Below are 19,181 nucleotides of genomic sequence, written 5' to 3' on the forward strand. Positions count from 1 at the left end.
GGTGTTACAGCCAGATGAGAGATAATTGGAAAAGCTGTAGAGCTTTTTGTGATTTAAAGATTGTAGATGCAGACAGTTTGAGAGACTCATTTAACACCAGCTATATAAAATTTCACTTAAAAGAATTACATTAGGAGTTTTTGTCTCTCCGAGGCTTTGCTCAGTTAGACTTTGCCCAGATATATATTTTTATTGGTGTATCCGACTCAAAACAGTTTAGTCTGAACTGAGCTTTTGGAATGTGTCTCAATCTGAACAGATCAGAAAGTATGCAATATTATATCGATCTGTGTCGAAATATATTCATTTTCACTACATTTTCCTATCTCGCACGCGGTGGGATGTCGTGATAAACATGAGTAGAGGCAAAATTTGCATCCTCTCTTTTAATGCTGACAGCTTAAGTGTCATTCATCAAGCCATTCACCTATCCTTTTTAATTGTTTTTCTTTTCTCATTAGTAAATGAGACTTTCTTGTATCCTTCATCCGTTTCCATTTTTATGTACTTTTAATATCATCTTTCTCTTTCATTTCAACCCTCACTCCCTCCGCTCTCACCTGGTTCTTTTAACTGGCGTCTTCCTGCCAGATCATGCACGTAAGATCGAGTTGATCAGGTACCTGATGAGCGGTTACGTGCACGGCCAGGTGTTGGACACACTCTCGGAGCACGCCAATGCCCTGGCCTCCACAGCCGTCGCCAATCTGGAGGATGGGGCAGATCAGCTCTCCCACTTCCCCTTCCTCCCTGTACCCAACAGCCCAGTTCTCAGAGTGCGCAAACACCACGGTTGGTACAGAGCCTCAGAGGTGCTCTAAAGGAGCAGAGTAGTTTAGATTGATAGTGATTGGCTCTGTGCTGTGCTTTATGTATTGTGACTGTAGTGACGCATTAAAATCCCGCCCAATGAACCCCTTCTTCGTTTTTTCATCCTATAAAAAAATCCCACAGAAATGGAAGTTTGACATATCTTTAAATTTAGGCCATCCAGATCCCTACAGGATTAGATATAAAGGCTTTCCTTCAAATGTGAGCAGTTATGGTGGCGTTTTGTTTTAGCATTTGTGTTTTTTAAAGGAATATTTCACCCAGAATGATAATTCTCTCATCATTTACTCACCCTTATGTCATCTCAAACTCGTATGTGGAACACAAACGAAGATATTTTGATGACGATATGAGGTGTTTTTGTCCATACAATGCAAGTGAATAGTGACCAAATTTTCATTTTCATAAAAGGACATAAAGGCACCATAAAGGTAATCAATAAGACTCCAGTGGTTTAATCCACGTATTCTGAAGCGATCCAATCTATTTTGGGTGAGAAAAGACTAAAATATAACTCCATTTTCACTATGAATCTTGACATCAACAGTCTCCTTGGCGATCATGATTTCAAGCTCGATTATACTTGCTAGCACCATCTAGCGCTCTGCACATGCGTCAAGCGCTAGGAAGTGTAATCAAACTTGAAATCATGATCATGCCTAAAGCCTGCAATGGCAAGATGTACTATGAAAAAGGAGTTACATTTTGGTCAGTTCTCACCCAAAACTGATTGGATTGCTTCTGAACACATGGATTAAACCACTGAAGTATTACCTTAATGTCCTTTTTGGAGCTTAAAAATTTGGTCACCATTCGCTAGCATTGTATGTGCATACAGACATCAGATATCCATTAAAATATCTTTGTTTGTGTTCTGCGGAAGAAAGAAAGTCATACGAGTTTGAGACAACATAAAGGTGAGTAAATGATAAGAGAATTATAATTTTTGGGTCAACTATTCCTTTAAAGAAATAGTTTACCAAAAAAATTAAAATTCTGTCATCATTTACTTACCCTCATGCTGTTCCAAACCCACATGATTTTCTGTCATGGAATAAAAAAGCAGATAACTTAAAGAATGCACTGGTTGCTTTTTTTTTTCCATGCAATGATGACTGGAGCTTTCAAGCTTCAAAAAGGATGCAGAAGCATCATAAAATTATTATAAATGTCTTCTGAATACATATGATAGCTTTGAATTAGAACAGACTAAAATGTAAGTGTTATTCACTGAAAATGTTGGCATCCGCCCCAGCTCTCCTTAGCCGCTTTTCCACTATCGGGCCAGTGCGAGCCAGGGCTATCAACTGGCCACACAGGGCCAATAGCCTCAGACCTCAAACTGCAAGACCAAAATTGATATGCGTTCCCACCATCGGGCCAATAACTCCGCAGCGTTGCCCAAAAACCCGCCCTTAATACGCCAACGTCACACACCCTGCCAATTTCACAAGCAAGAGGGACGCTCAAGCTGAGGTATCTAGTTATCTAGAATATCGAGTTTATATCGAATGTAAACAGCAAGATATGTTAGCGCTGACAACTCACCGTCTCTCCACTAACAGCGGGATGTCCCAGCACACCGTCTATGAAAGTTCACAGAGGCATGGAAAGTAATTTCTTTGGGCACCACTTTGTCCATTGGGGGTTTTAACGAATTTGTACTGTGCACGCATTTTTTTTTTTTTACATTATTTTTCCCGAATCTGTACCGTTGTGCACTGGATACACAACCTGGGAAGTTTGGTGAAACTCCGCCTTTGAACCCGCCTCAATCCTTGTTTGGCCCAAGGGTAATTGGTGGGCCAAAGGCCGAGAAAGCCCCGAGGAGGCACGATGAAGCCCTTTAAGTGACAGTGGGAACGCAGTTGGCCCTGGCACGCACTAGCACGCCCTCATTTGACCCGGTAGTGTAAATGTGGCTCTTGATGTATTCATGAAACTAATGAGAGAAATAGGGATGTCCAATTTTGGACTCATTTGAATCAGACCAATTTTTATGGAGATGGCGGTAAGTAAATGATGACAGAATTTTCATGTTTGGATGAACTATGCCTTTAAGTCATTCCTCCCTCCTTTTTGTCTCTACATGGTAAGTAGATCTAGACTGTAATGACAGCTGATTTCGTGTTTTATTATATCACCGTGTTACTTTTTGAAGATGTAGTGCTAATTGAATTAGGTTATGTGTTTACCCATCGTTCTTAGTAGCTTTGGAATATCACTCTCAAGTACACTTTGTTTTCTTTTTTTTTATCACAAACGTCTTACACGTGAGAAGTGCTTTTCTTTCATCTGTGAGAATAACATTTCTTGCAGCGTCTCCTCAATGTCATCCTCTATAACCTCAAGCCATCATACTTTAGAGCTACAGCAGACTGCTGCAGGAAATAGAGTGCCGCCCCTCTTTTAGCAACACATCAGGCTGTATTGATCTCACTGATGTAGGGTAGGGTTTCTTTTGGCTCTACATATTGTCCCCCTTTTAGCTGATGCTTTGTTTTCTTACATTACATGACTCATGCTCACTGTTTATCTGTCATGCTCAAAGGTTTTGTGGACATTTAAAGGGCAAAAATTAAAAGTCTGTTTTTATCTACTCACCCTTATGTTGTTCCAAATCCGACTTTCCAAATCTGAATGTTAGGGACTGACAGCCTCCGTTTCATGGTAGAAAGTAAATCATACAGGTTTAGGATGACATAAGGCTGAATAATAATGACAGAATTTTTCTTTTTTGGGGTGAACTGTCTATTTAAAGAGCCTGGTCTTTTCAGTACAGAAATAGGCCTATTTAAATACATCAGCCAGATGGTGCACCATATTCTGGTGTCTTCCTGCACTATTAATATTCCATTTTCCCTGCAGTGCCAGCCACCAAACTGAACACCATCACTAAATCCAACCTGGGTCAGTGTGTAAGCAAGTATGACCTGCTGGCCTGGTTCGAGATCAGTGAACTGGAGCCCACCGGAGAGTAAGTGAACCATATTTCATTTACATATGAGCCAAATGTCTCTGATGAAAGGTGTTGTGCATTACTTCTGGGTCATTAAGCAACAGAATTTGTAAGTTTCGTACTAAAAACATAATGCCAAGACATGCTCATAAATTCATGTGTACATTGTTTTAAAGGTTGTTTGCTAATATAAATTGTATGTTGCTTATTAAAGGTATATCCCAGCAATAGTGGATCACACAGGTGGTCTTCCCTGTCATGGAACCTACCTATTGCACCAGGTATTTCACAAATTTAGATTATTGTTCTCTATTAGGTGTGTATATTCTGTATATTCTATATTAGGGGTATAAATATGGGTTCAACGGTTTTTTTTTTTTTTTTTTTTTTTTTTTTTTGGTTTTCTTTTCAGTGCTTTCTAGGTACTTGAGATGCAAATAAGCTTGTGCTACAATCTCTACATACAATTATTTTTTTTTTTTTAGTCAGTCAGCTAAAGTTATGTTTTTGTACTGTCCCTTTACAAATAAACTCAATAAAATAAATAAATCTCAATTAACATAAGGCCATAAAATATTGACAAAAACAATACACCAGGAAAATAAAAAACGTATGAATGCATAATACATGTGGTATTATGATAGTAATTACAATGAAATATTAGATTTGGTATTCAGTGCATTGAATTTTCATACATCAATTCATTGCAATGCACCCCCTAGTCTATATGCACCATGTTCTTCTCTGTCTCTCTTCTCTATTAATATTAAATTCTCTCTGCAGTGGCGGTCAGTAAATGTGTAGTTTGGCCTAAGGATTGTGTTTACTGTCCTTGGCCAAGGACGTATAAATAATTAAAATGATTGCTTCTGTTCTTTTTTGGTAACCTGGTTTGCTTCTGATTTCAGGGCATCCAGCGTAGAATCACAGTCACTCTGATCCATGAGAAAGGCAGTGAACTCCACTGGAAGGACGTCAGAGAGCTGGTGGTTGGTGAGTTATTTTACACATTTCGTCATGCAATCTTACATAGAACTTGTATTAAAATAAAAAAAAAAAATTGTTTTTGCTATATTGCAAATTCTTTATGCGCATCACATTATAGTATGGCCTCAAGTGCCTTATTGCTTTTATAAAACGGTTATTATTAAGGACACCAATTTTCATTCAAACGATATTTGTTTATCTGTAACACTTTACAATAAGGTTCCATTTGCTAACATTAGTTAACATAAACTAATAATGAACAATACTTTTGCAGCATTTGTTACTCTTTGTTAATGTTAATTTCAACATATAGTATTAAATTTTTAAATTCAAAATTTGCTATTGTTAACATTAGTTAATGCACTATGAACTAACAATGAGCAATTGTATTTTTATTAACTAACATTAACAAAGATGAATAAATGCTGTAAAAAATATATTGTTCATTGTTAGTTCATGATTACTAATGCATTAACTAATGATAACAAATGGAATCTTATTTTAAAATGTTACCTATTAATCAAACTCATTAAGTGCCATCCTTCTGCTTGAAGATATTTTTCCTGACATGTGAACTCTCTATGGGTGCCGCGCAGTAATATACACAGTTGCTAGGTGAATAGGTGTTTCATAAAGTGTGTTATAGACAGGGTTGCAGTGTTCTAACAGTGATTATTGTCACTCTTGTAGGCCGAATCCGGAATAAGCCAGAAGTGGATGATTCAGCTACAGACGCTGTCCTGTCTCTCAACATCATCTCAGCTAAAAACTTGAAATCCTCCCACAACTCCAGCAGGTATGTTGCGTAAGCTCTCCACATTACAATTTGAAAACCTGAGAGTCCTATCCCAAACATGCAGAAAATACACCTCAGGGTTCCCACGGTCATGGAAAACCTGGAAATTTCAAGGAATTGTAAAACTGTCCTGGAACAATTATGGAAATTTCTATAATGAATATAATTTTCTAGTTATTTTCTTGGCAAGAAAATGCTCTTTGTTAGGGCAGTTTCTATAAAAATGACTTACCCAGTTAACACAAAGAAATGGAAAAATCATGGAAAGTCTTGGAAATGCATTGGTCAAAAAGTGTGTGAACCATGACACCTTCAGTTAATTTAGTAAATCTGTTAGATTTATCACGTCTGCAATCAATACCAGGTTGTGTGTTTTTAAATCATGCTTATGCTTTTTAAATCAACCTAATGTAAATACCTAACTGCTTAGAATTCAGGAGAGCGTGGTGAACATGTCAGGTTGCGTTTTATTATGAGGAAAAATCCATTAGACCAGAAACTCCTCCAGGGAACAAGAGAGACATCTAGTGAACAAACAGACAAACAACAGTTTAAATAATATGCATGGTGCCCTGTACATTTATATTCTTTTTGTTAATTTGCATGTTGTGTTCTTCTAATTAATGCTAATTTGCTTTATTCTCATTTGCTCGTTTGGCTTTTAATTTGAATGGTGCCGCTTGTCTTTTGATTTGTTAATATTTCTGTTGCTGATGGTTTCTGCTTGTTCTGTCTCTTTCTTTTTTCTTTTCTTTTTTTGTTCTTGTCCTTTTCCTGCTGCGGGTGGACTCTTGGTTTTGCTCAGACTTTGTATAGATAGCGATATTGCTAGGTATCACAACCACCTGCTCATAAAGTGTTTTCATAACAAAACTGCTTTATGAGACTCTTTAAGATTTACTCATATGTGTTACAGCAGTAGGCCTGTGTCATTGTTTTCCCTCTCCCTCCCTTAATTGATTCTACATTATAGTATGAATTAAGAGAGGAATTACTGGTGAATAGGCTATTTATTTATTTATTTTTTGTATCAAAATAAATTTTGGCCATATTAATATGCACACAAAATAAATAACTTTTTGTTTTGTGACTTTACCCATTTAAACTATTAAACCATGGAAATTAAGCATCACCCTATTAAATTTGAGGGGGGTGAAATCATATTAAATCATATAGAAAATGTATTTTTGCTTTAATGTGATCAAAAACTCAGTTGTTGGTAATTGCCATTCCCTTTTGTCAAAAGATAAAATTTTGTATATGTAAATAAACATGTTTTTTTTTTTTTTTTAAGGATATAATGGCCCATATATAACCTTAATTTCACTTAAGAAGCAATATCTAAAATTACAGATCTCATGAAACAGGAGAGTACGTTTTTTTTATATGAGTAAAATGTCACTAAGAAAATGGACTTTGAAAGATGCAACCTAATGTTAATGTAATATATATATATATATATATATATATATATATATATATACACACACAGGTGCATCTCAATAAATTAGAATGTTGTGGAAAAGTTCATTTATTTCAGTAATTCAACTCAAATTGTGAAACTCGTGTATTAAATTCAATGCACACAGACTGAAGTAGTTTAAGTCTTTGGTTCTTTTAATTGTGGTGATTTTGGCTCACATTTAACAAAAACCCACCAATTCACTATCTCAAAAAATATGGTGACATGCCAATCAGCTAATCAACTCAAAACACTTGCAAAGGTTTCCTGAGCCTTCAAAATGGTCTCTCAGTTTGGTTCACTAGGCTACACAATCATGGGGAAGACTGCTGATCTGACAGTTGTTCAGAAGACAATCATTGACACCCTTCACAAGGAGGGTAAGCCACAAACTTACATTGCCAAAGAAGCTGGCTGTTCACAGAGTGCTGTATCCAAGCATGTTAACAGAAAGTTGAGTGGAAGGAAAAAGTGTGGAAGAAAAAGATGCACAACCAACCGAGAGAACCGCAGCCTTATGAGGATTGTCAAGAAAAATCGATTCAAGAATTTGGGTGAACTTCACAAGGAATGGACTGAGGCTGGGGTCAAGGCATCAAGAGCCACCGTGTCAAGGAATTTGGCTACAGTTGTCGTATTCCTCTTGTTAAGCCACTCCTGAACCACAGACAACGTCAGAGGCGTCTTACCTGGGCTAAGGAGAAGAAGAACTGGACTGTTGCCCAGTGGTCCAAAGTCCTCTTTTCAGATGAGAGCAAGTTTTGTATTTCATTTGGAAACCAAGGTCCTAGAGTCTGGAGGAAGGGTGGAGAAGCTCATAGCCCAAGTTGCTTGAAGTCCAGTGTTAAGTTTCCACAGTCTGTGATGATTTGGGGTGCAATGTCATCTGCTGGTGTTGGTCCATTGTGTTTTTTGAAAACCAAAGTCACTGCACCCGTTTACCAAGAAATTTTGGAGCACTTCATGCTTCCTTCTGCTGACCAGCTTTTTAAAGATGCTGATTTCACTTTCCAGCAGGATTTGGCACCTGCCCACACTGCCAAAAGCACCAAAAGTTGGTTAAATGACCATGGTGTTGGTGTGCTTGACTGGCCAGCAAACTCACCAGACCTGAACCCCATAGAGAATCTATGGGGTATTGTCAAGAGGAAAATGAGAAACAAGAGACCAAAAAATGCAAATGAGCTGAAGGCCACTGTCAAAGAAACCTGGGCTTCCATACCACCTCAGCAGTGCCACAAACTGATCACCTCCATGCCATGCCGAATTGAGGCAGTAATTAAAGCAAAAGGAGCCCCTACCAAGTATTGAGTACATATACAGTAAATGAACATACTTTCCAGAAGGCCAACAATTCACTAAAAATGTTTTTTTTTATTGGTCTTATGATGTATTCTAATTTTTTGAGATAGTGAATTGGTGGGTTTTTGTTAAATGTGAGCCAAAATCATCACAGTTAAAAGAACCAAAGACTTAAACTACTTCAGTCTGTGTGCATTGAATTTATTTAATACACGAGTTTCACAATTTGAGTTGAATTACTGAAATAAATGAACTTTTCCATGACATTCTAATTTATTGAGATGCACCTGTGTGTGTGTGTGTGTGTGTGTGTGTGTGTGTGTGTGTGTGTGTGTGTGTGTGTGTGTGTATGTATATATATATATATATATATATATATATATATATATATATATATATATATATATATAAACATATTTATTAATATATATAATAATATTATTTATTATAATATAAATTTCATTGGCTGTTACACTGAATGTTAATTCCAACAGAAATCACCACTTCTAGTATCTCCCCTTAAAACCATTAATAGAGGAGCTTTTGCCACCACGTTTCTTAAAATAGAAATTTGTATGAATCAATAAGGATAAATGTAGTCTTGACATTACATTTGATCACAGCCATTCACTTTATTATAAAATTAGTTATGTTTGCAGTTGAAATGTGAAATGCTGCATAAAAATGAAGATGATAAAGACGCAGACAAGCCAGTGTGCATCTCTGTGTGCCATTTAAACAGTGAAATAAGAGCGAAAGAGAGACAGATATTTGAGGACATTTGATGAGTCACCTGCACCACACTCTCTCTCTCTCTCTCTCTCTAGTGTGTTTTTGCTTGCAGTCAGCACAGCGCAGCAGCCCCCAGTCTCACACACACACACAGTCTGCTTCAAGCTCACACCAGATCACTAATAATGTAACATCTGTTAGCACTCTTGCTGTTGTGTTGATCTCAATGCGACTCAAACATATCAACAAACTATTTAAACACAGAGATCTTCTGGCACTGCATGATACAGCTGCCATTACACCTCATATTATTAACAGTGAAAGAGGAGATTGTCTGGCTATTAGCACCATCTGTTTGGTTAAAGTTTACACATCAGCAGAGAGCTGCCTGAGACACTTTTATGGAGCTTTTCAGTTAGCAGATGTCCTTTAGGGTTCAGGGCTTGTGAAAAATAGCCCTTGTGTCATCATTTGGTAGACACTGAAAAATGATACACTAAAAACAGAGAACCTGCATTGTAAATTACCACACACTTGTGAAAAGATGTGGCAGTGAATTTCAGGCAGCAGTGCAAATTAATTGATTTGGCCTTAAATTGTTGTAAACCAAATTTTACAAATATTAGTTTAAAGACAACATGAAATCAAAATTGGTCCTGTTTACTTTCTGAATAGTGGTGGTGGCATAGTGGGCTAAAGTGCAGAACTTGTAAGCAGAAGGTTGCCGGTTTGATCCCCACAGCCATCACCACTGTGTCCTTGAGCAAGACACAACTCCAGGTTTCTCCGAGGGGATTGTCCCTGTAATAAGTGCACTGTAAGTCGCTTTGGATAAAAGCGTCTGCCAAATGCATAAATGTAAATGTATATGAATACACATTGCTGGTCTTTCGTTAGCAATTCATCAGTGCACACTTTTCCAAAAAGTATATACAGTTGTGCTCAAACGTTTGCATACCCTTGGATAATTGGTAATATATGTACCATTTTTTAAGAAAACACGAGTGAGCAGGCAAAACACTTTTCTTTTATTTCTTATGGGATTCATATTCAACTGTAGGTTATAACAGAATGGCACAATCATAAAACAAAACATGGCAACAAAGAAAAAAAATGAAATGACCCCTGTTCAAAAGTCTGCATACCCTTAGTTCTTAATACTGTGTATTGCCCCCTTTAGCATCAATGACAGTGTGCAGTCTTTTTAATAGTTGTCTATGAGGCCCCAAATTCTTGCAGGTGGTATAGCTGCCCATTCATCTTGTCAAAATGCCTCCAGGTCATGCAAAGTCTTTGGTCGTCTTGCATGAACCGCACGTTTGAGATCTCCCCAGAGTGGCTCGACAATATTAAGGTCAGGAGACTGTGATGGCCACTCCAGATCCTTCACCTTTTTCTGCTGTAACCACTGGAGGGTCAACTTGGCCTTGTGCTTAGGGTCATTGTCGTGCTGGAAAGTCCAAGAGCGTCCCATGCGCAGCTTTCGTGCAGAAGAATGCAAATTGTCTGCCAGTATTTTCTGATAACATGCTGCATTCATCTTGCCATCAATTTTCACAACATTCCCCGTAACTTTAGAGCTCACACACCCCCCAAAACATCAGTGAGCCACCACCATGCTTCACAGTGGGGATGGTATTCTTTTCACTATAGGCCTTGTTGACCCCTCTCCAAACATAGTGCTTGTGGTAGTGACCATAAAGCTCTATTTTGGTCTCGTCACTCCAAATTACAGTGTGCCAGAAGCTGTGAGGCGTGTCAAGGTGTTGTCGGGCATATTGTAACCGGGCTTTTTTGTGGCATTGGCAACTCGACCATGCAGCTCATTTTTGTTCAAGTATTGTCATATTGTGCTTCTTGAAACAACCACACTGTCTTTTTCCAGAGCAGCCTGTATTTCTCCTGAGGTTACTTGTGGGTTTTTCTTTGTATCCTGAACAATTCTTCTGGCAGTTGTGGCTGAAATCTTTCTTGGTCTATCTGACCTTGGCTTAGTACCAAGAGATCCCCAAATTTTCCACTTCTTAATAAGTGATTGAACAGTACTGACTGGCATTTTCAAGGCTTTGGATATCTTTTTATATCTTTTTCCATCTTTACAAAGTTCCATTATCTTGTTACGCAGGTCTTTTGACAGTTCTTTTCTGCTCCCCATGGCTCAGTATCTAGCCTGCTCAGTGCATCCACGTGAGAGCTAGCAAATACATTGACTATTTATACACAGACACTAATTGCAATTTAAAAAGCCACAGGTGTGGGGAAATTAATCTTTAATTGCCATTTAAACCTGTATGTGTCACCTTGTGTGTCTGTAACAAGGCCAAACATTCAGGGGTATGTAAACATTTGATCAGGGCCATTTGGGTGATTTCTGTTATCATTATGATTTAAAAAGGAGCCAAACAACTATGTGATAATAAATGGCTTCATATGATCACCATCCTTAAATAAAAGACAGTTTTTTTTTGTTTTGTTTTGTTTTTTGCATGATCAGTCATATTTTCAAAATCAATGCCAAAATTGCACAATTTCTGCCAGGGTATGCAAACTTGAGCACAAATGTGTGTGTGTGTATATATACAGTGGTGTGAAAAAGTGTTTGCCCCCTTCCTGATCTCTTATTTTTTTGCATGTTTGTCACACTTAAATGTTTCAGATCATCAAACAAGTTTAAATATTAGTCAAAGATAACACAAGTAAACACAAAATGCAGTTTTTAAATGAAGGTTGTTATTATTAAGGGAAAACAAAATCCAAACCTACATGGCCCTGTGTGAAAAAGTGTTTGCCCCACCAAAACATAACTGTGGTTTATCACACCTGCTTTCAATTTCTCTAGCCACACCCAGGCCTGATTACTGCCACACCTGTTCTCAATCAAGAAATCACTTAAATAGGACCTGCCTGACAAAGTGAAGTAGACCAAAAGGTCTTCAAAAGCTAGACATCATGCCGAGATCCAAAGAAATTCAGGAACAAATGAGAAAGAAAGTAATTGAGATCTATCAGTCTGGAAAAGGTTATAAAGCCATTTCTAAAGCTTTGGGACTCCAGAGAACCACAGTGAGAGCCATTATCCACAAATTGCGAAAACATGGAACAGTGGTGAACCTTCCCAGGAGTGGCCGCCGACCAAAATTACCCCAAGAGCGCAGCGACGACTCATCCAAGAGGTCACAAAAGACCCCACAACAACATCCAAAGAACTGCAGGCCTCACTTGCCTCAGTTAAGGTCAGTGTTCATGACTCCACCATAAGAAAGAGACTGGGCAAAAATGGCCTGCATGGCAGAGTTCCAAGACGAAAACCACTGCTGAGCAAAAAGAACATTAAGGCTCGTCTCATTTTTGCCAGAAAACATCTTGATGATCCCCAAGACTTTTGGGAAAATACTCTGTGGACTGACGAGACAAAAGTTGAACTTTTTGGAAGGTGTGTGTCCCATTACATCTGGCGTAAAAGTAACACCGCATTTCAGAAAAAGAACATCATACCAACAGTAAAATATGGTGGTGGTAGTGTGATAGTCTGGGGCTGTTTTGCTGCTTCAGGACCTGGAAGACTTGCTGTGATAAATGGAACCATGAATTCTGCTGTCTACCAAAAAATCCTGAAGGAGAATGTCCGGCATTTTGTGTTTACTTGTGTTATCTTTGACTGATATTTAAACTTGTTTGACGATCTGAAACATTTAAGTATGACAAACATGCAAAAAAATAAGAAATCAGGAAGGGGGCAAAAACTTTTTCACACCACTGTGTATATATTGTAATCTTTCATCAAAATGTAATAAATTGCTCTTTGGCTGACATCAACCAAGCCCTCTTATTTTTCAACCTCTCCATTCCTACCACCTGTCATAGAGACCAGTTTTCAGGATCCAATCAAATCTCGATGGATAAAATCAAGGTCTGCCATATATGTATTTATTTATTATTGATTATCCTGTTTTACTCTTTATTCTCAGTCTCATTACAGATGACAAAATTGTTTTGATTGTTTTCATGTTGTCTTTAAGCAGATCCCCCACACATATGCAAACATGCTCAAAAAATAGTTTAGCACAATGAATCACTTAAGCCTCCCTTAAGTATTGTAGATGATCAAAATATCTTTCCCTAGCAAAGCTTTAATTTTGTTGATAAAGCTAAAAAATGAAAGTGTTTTAACCTTGTTCAGGACGTTCTACCGGTTCGAGACGGTCTGGGACAGCTCCCTCCACAACTCTCTCCTGCTGAATCGTATCACTCCCTATGGAGAGAAGATTTACATGACCCTGTCTGCATATCTAGAGGTCGGCCTTCACTTTGTTTACTTGCATGTTCTTATTAACCTCTTCAACTCTGTGGGTCAAAAACTCTGTGGGCGCTATGTCGCAGAAAAAGATTACGCTTTGTGTAAATGTACAAAATCCCCAGATACATAATTCAGGCATATGTGGTATCATTTGAAAGCTTAGAACCTGAACTTTTCACGGATAAGCTTCTGCATTTATGTTACTTAAAATGACAAAATAAGGCCTGAAAACATTTGCGTCGCAAATAAGCACCACCTAGAGGTCATGTGGTAGAAATATTAATATGAAAAGAAATATTTTCTCCCCTTTTCTCCCCAATTTGGCATGCCCAATTCCCAATGCACTCTAAGTCCTCATGGTGGCGTACTGACTTGCCTCAAGGACGAATCTCAGTTGCCTCCACGTCTGAGTCAATCCACGCATCTTATCACGTGGCTTGTTGAGCGCGTTACCACAGAGACCTAGCACGTGTGGAGGCTCACGCTATTCTCCGCGGCATCCACGCACAACTCACCACGTGCACCACTGAGAGTGAGAACCACATTATAGCGACCATGAGGAGGTTAACCCAACGTGACTCTACCCACCCTAGCAACTGGGCCAATTGGTTGCTTAGGAAGCCTGACTGGAGTCACTCGAACTTGCGACTCCAGGTGTGGTAGTCAGCGTCTTTACTTTCTGAGCTACCCAGGTCCCCTAAATGGCACTTAAATAGACAAATCATATATCAAATAAAAGCTAGTAATATGACTGTACAGTTTTTGTTGCTCTAATACCACAGTTCAAAAGATTTTCAAAAGAATCACAAATACAAACATCTGTTTTTTGCGCCAATCACTGCTGCTGTAAGCCCCAAATAGCTAAAAACTGTATATCTGCTCCTACCTTAGGTAGATTTCTACAGAATGGGCCATTTCTTACTTGCTTGTTTGTGTGAATAATGAAGTGTTATTTTTTTACATGACCAGAACAAAATATCTGGTCCAGCAGGAAAAGCATGCTAAACAAAATCATTAAAAAATATATGTTATCGACTATTGATAATATAATCACAAAGAGGGAGGATCTCAGCTTTCTTTTGACACCTAGATTGAGCTTCTAGTCCACTCAGAGGCTAATATATTTGATGAAACGATAGGGGTGGTATATGAACTGAAAATTAGACTGAATGTCTATGGACGAGCACATCTGTGAGGGCTAAAAGGCATTGGAGCACCACCTATATTTCAGATCTGTATATTGTGATGAAATTATTTTCTCTAGTACTTGCTGCCATTAAGTGGAACAAAATGTTTGGAGGCAGATAGAGTGAACAGAACCAAAATTACATTGTTGCAAATTTAGGACAGCAAAACCAGATTTGTTTTACAATTCTATTCATCATAGTATTGTAAAGGTATACAATATTATTGTGAAAAATTTTAGTCTTTTTTTTTTTATAGATTTATTTGGGGCGTTTTCTGAAAAATGATACCAATTTTTGGCAATTAGTCCACAGTGTTTGTGAATTTGTGTGTGAAAAATTTCAAGCAGCCCAAAAATGCCCCAGAGTTGAAGAGGTTAAATGTTCTTTGACTTGTTCTTTAGATGTAGTATTCACTTGCATGTGTGCACTGGAACCTCTTTCCTCCAGCTTGACCACTGTATCCAGCCTGCTATTATAACCAAGGACATCTGCATGGTCTTCTACTCCAGAGATGCAAAGATCTCTCCTCCACGCTCACTAAGGAACCTGTTTGGAAGTGGTTACTCAAAGACCCCTGACTGGTAAAAATTGGGCTTAATTTGGTCACTTTTACCATTGTAATAAAATACAATATTTTAAAAGTGAGTGTCTGATGCATATAATTTGCTTTAAGTTTCTACAAAAGAGAATCATCTAATTCTAATGTGTATTGGTTTTATTTGTACAAATGTCAAATGCTACAAATCGCTAATGTTGTTAACTCTGGTTTATGGGATGTTTCTATTACAGTAATAAAGTAACTGGCATCTATGAGCTTAGCTTGTGCAAGATAGCAGATGCAGGAAGCCCAGGTAAGCTTTCACTGCAAATTTCTTTTTTTTCTGCTGTAAATTACTGTTTGAGGTGTGAAACATTCTCCTAGAAAATGCAGTTTCTCTGTATTCATATTACATAGTCCTTTCATGGTAATCTCAATGCGGTTTAGACACGTCATAGACATTTCACATCGTCTCATTGTCTTTGTACGTCACATTTGCAGGTATGCAGCGGCGGAGACGGAAGGTTCTGGATACATCAGTGGCATATGTGCGTGGAGAGGAGAACCTGGCGGGCTGGAGACCCAGAGGAGACAGTCTGATCCTGGAGCACCAATGGGAGCTTGAGAAACTCGAGCAGTTGCATGAGGTAAGGATATAAACTTAAAGATCCTGGTTGGCTACTGTCACACTCTGGGCTGTCTCACAGAGAACTGGAGATATAAGCGGCCATTATCACCGAATGCATTTTTGCATCCATATGCACTGTTTTATTAATTGTATTTCTATGTAAACACGGTAGACAGATGTCTTTGGCCATTGCGCCACATCTGGAATAGAAGTGCCATGTTTTTTTAGACAATGTGTCAAGTTAAATGGAACGTCTCTCGAGGCACCTGCGTTTTCTTTTCTTTGGGCTGCATGTAGCTTTTTAGCACAAGTTGCCGTTGGTCTAAACTGCACCAAAAACATTCAGGCAGGGCAACCGTGATCTCCAGACCCTGATGTCCCTTTCTGTGCTTGACAGGTGGAGAAAACCCGTCACCTGCTGCTGCTTCATGAGAAGCTGGGTGAGACTGCTCCTCCAAAATCCCTATGTGATTCTTTGTCACCCAGCCTGAGCAGCGGCACCCTCAGCACCTCTACCAGCATCTCCTCCCAGATCTCCTCCACCACCTTTGAGAGCGCCATCACGCCAAGTGAGAGCAGCGGCTATGACTCCACAGACATCGAGAGCTTGGTAGACCGCGAGAAGGAGCTGGCCACCAAGGTAGGAGACCCTGCAGTGGTTAATATTTAGTTGTCAACAAATGAAAGTCAGTTAAGTTCATTCCAGTCATTTTTAAGTATTTTTTATTTTACATTTTTTGAGTTTTAAATGTGATCCAAAATGTAGATCTGTATAAAATAAACCAATCAGGTTAATTAGAAGGGACATTTATGTATCATTTTGTATCTGTAAATTCTTTTGCAGTGCCTCCGTCTCCTCACACACACTTTCAACAGTGAATTTAACCAGCTGTGCAACAGCATCAGTGAATGCAAGGTAACACCTGGCCTTCAAAAATGTGTTTTGAAACACATGCAGCTTAAATTAGCATAACAAATCTGTTTTACTTTTTTTTTTTTTTTTTTTTTTGCTGTATCTCAGTTGTCGGATATCTCTCCTATGGGCCGTGATCCGTCAGTCACCAGTTTTAGCAGTGCCACTCTCACCCCCTCCTCCACCTGCCCCTCTCTGTCCGACACTCGGTACGGTTCTGTTTATAAGAAGTTTATACACATACTTTTTAAACAGTACAATCTAGAGGTCGACCGATAGTGGATTTAGCCAATACCAATAACTAAGGTGGTGGAAAAGTCCAATAACAGATTAAGCGGACGCTATTTTTTATTTATTTTTTTAATCTATTTATATAATGTTAAAAAATATTATTAGTCTTTCTTTACTTTGATGGGCACAGACATATAGGCTGCTAGAGTCCAAAATGAGTAAAATCCCAGATGTGTGTTTGTTGTGCAACCACAATCTCAATAATATCCAGAAATAATGAAGATTTGATGTATAACTTGGGACTTTTAATTATAAACAAGCCTGAAATACACTGGGTATTCTTATTTTGAAATGTCTGTGCTTCCAGCTCACACAAACACACATAGGAAACAAAACATGCACTCTTACAATCATCTACAATGTATTAAAATATAAATACTATAAAGTAAACATTGTCATATGGGCTAATAAATACTCTATTAGCAGTAATTCATCAATAGTAGATCATCAGTGATCGCTTGTCAATTGTCATGTGTATTTTTTATAACATTTCCCAAACAATGCTCTGGATTTGGATCACCAAATTAAGCTTTCTGTAGCCTATATATTCACTAGATGAAGGGTTTTGGCCACAGAGAAACACACAAAAATATTGGCAATTATCGCCGTTGATTTTTCCAAATAACCGATAGTATTGGCACTGATTAATTAAAAACCGATTTATCAGTCGACCTCTAGTAAATTCAGTATTCAGACTTCTAAAGGTTAAACATCCTAGAAACTCGAATTTTTTTTAAGGACCCCTGAAGCCAACTCTCGTGCCACCAGCCCCTCATGCTCTGATTATGAGAACTTCCCCATGGTGCCCATTCTGGAGACGTCCTACCTGGCACGGGCTGGCAAACATGAGTTCCTCAACCTTTTGCCTGATATTGAGGAGATGAGACCTGGGTAAGAGATTGAATGTGACAGTGTACATTGGTTTGAGGAATAATTTAAACACAAATTTGCTTGTTTTTCATGAATGAGGCCTAATGTAACCGGAAGGTTGCTGGTTCAATTCTCGCAAATAGAAGCCATGACAAAGGCTCTGAAGTTGACCTCATACCCTACTATGGACTCAGGGTCCAGCTTATTTTAAACACAAATACTGTTATGTCAGGCTGTTTCATGTAAACATTTTCTTGAGATGATATGGCTGTTGTGTAGAAATATTCTGGTCTGACCTGCCCTTTAATGGTCTCTTTACACAGATCTGTGGTATCAAAGAAGGGATTTCTCAGTTTCATGGAGCCCCGCTCTAACTCCTGGGTAAAGCACTTTGTGGTGGTACGTCGGCCATATGTGTTGATCTACAACAATGATAAGGACCCAGTAGAGAGGGGCATGCTGAATTTATCCACTGCTCAGGTGGAATACAGTGAAGACCAGCAGGCCATGCTTAAGGTAAGACGTTATCCGTTTTGTGGAAATCAGCTGTTAGATAATGTTTACATGCCCATGTGACCATCACCACTATCTTTCAAACATGGCTGATTGTTGCTATTTATTGTCTTCCAGACACCCAATACATTTGCTGTGTGCACCAAGCACAGAGGAATTCTCCTCCAGGCCAACAATGACAAAGACATGAACGACTGGCTCTATGCCTTCAACCCACTACTAGCAGGAACGATAAGGTACACATCACAAGCTTTACCCCCAAAAAAGTTTTATGGATGATTTTGAAGCTTTTCAAGGTTCCCATGGTCATGAAAAATCTGGAAATGTTTAAAAATGTGATAACCAGGCCTAGCAAAGTCATGGAAATTCTTTAGTGATGATATGTTTTTTTTTTAGTTTTGATCTGTATTAAAATACTTATTGATTAGAAATTGCTTTTCTTGTGCAATCTCTATTAAATGTTTCTAAAAATCCTTATCCACTTATCACGACTGATTGGGCAAGTCATGGAACTTCATTGCCAACTGTATGGCAACCCTGCTTTTTACAGTTACCTTTGGTTCATTGTGTAGTCTGGACCAAGTTGTTTTCCTGAAATGGGTGCTCTAAACCAGAGCGCCAGAGTTCACAAGGGGGGTGTGGAAACATATGCTTTGATGCAGTCAAAGATACAGTATAAAAATGCACTACCTATACCGGTAAGACATTATGTCAGCGTCCTCGTCTATCTCAATGTGAGAAGCACAATCTCAACATAAACTTTCAAAAACTGCCCAAAGACCTTGACACTATGACAACTGTATGCCCACCAGAGCATCTTTGTACAACTGCTTTATGAAGTGCACCAAGTGCTTGTACGTTTCTTTTTCTTGCAT

At 38.5% G+C, this 19,181-nt stretch overlaps 1 protein-coding gene across 6 annotated transcripts in view; it reads left to right on the forward strand.

Moving 5' to 3' along the window:
* kif1b (kinesin family member 1B) overlaps positions 1-19,181 on the forward strand; it is a 117,601-nt gene that overhangs the window by 93,845 nt on the left and 4,575 nt on the right. For 5 of the 6 annotated variants that reach the window (XM_051662152.1, XM_051662153.1, XM_051662158.1 and 2 more), the window contains 14 exons: positions 3,700-3,808; positions 4,005-4,071; positions 4,699-4,783; positions 5,468-5,573; positions 13,250-13,364; positions 15,001-15,134; positions 15,343-15,404; positions 15,593-15,738; positions 16,117-16,359; positions 16,564-16,635; positions 16,741-16,841; positions 17,662-17,814; positions 18,117-18,309; positions 18,424-18,542. In XM_051662152.1, coding sequence (XP_051518112.1) covers positions 3,700-3,808; positions 4,005-4,071; positions 4,699-4,783; positions 5,468-5,573; positions 13,250-13,364; positions 15,001-15,134; positions 15,343-15,404; positions 15,593-15,738; positions 16,117-16,359; positions 16,564-16,635; positions 16,741-16,841; positions 17,662-17,814; positions 18,117-18,309; positions 18,424-18,542 — 1,705 coding nt within the window. Of the gene's footprint in view, positions 1-3,699; positions 3,809-4,004; positions 4,072-4,698; positions 4,784-5,467; positions 5,574-6,378; positions 6,406-13,249; positions 13,365-15,000; positions 15,135-15,342; positions 15,405-15,592; positions 15,739-16,116; positions 16,360-16,563; positions 16,636-16,740; positions 16,842-17,661; positions 17,815-18,116; positions 18,310-18,423; positions 18,543-19,181 lie in introns of all 6 variants that reach the window. The other variant, XM_051662150.1, reaches the window with a different exon arrangement.

The sequence above is a fragment of the Myxocyprinus asiaticus genome, chromosome 29 (genome assembly GCF_019703515.2).
Source record: "Myxocyprinus asiaticus isolate MX2 ecotype Aquarium Trade chromosome 29, UBuf_Myxa_2, whole genome shotgun sequence".
In the NCBI taxonomy this organism is placed as follows: Eukaryota; Metazoa; Chordata; class Actinopteri; order Cypriniformes; family Catostomidae; genus Myxocyprinus; species Myxocyprinus asiaticus.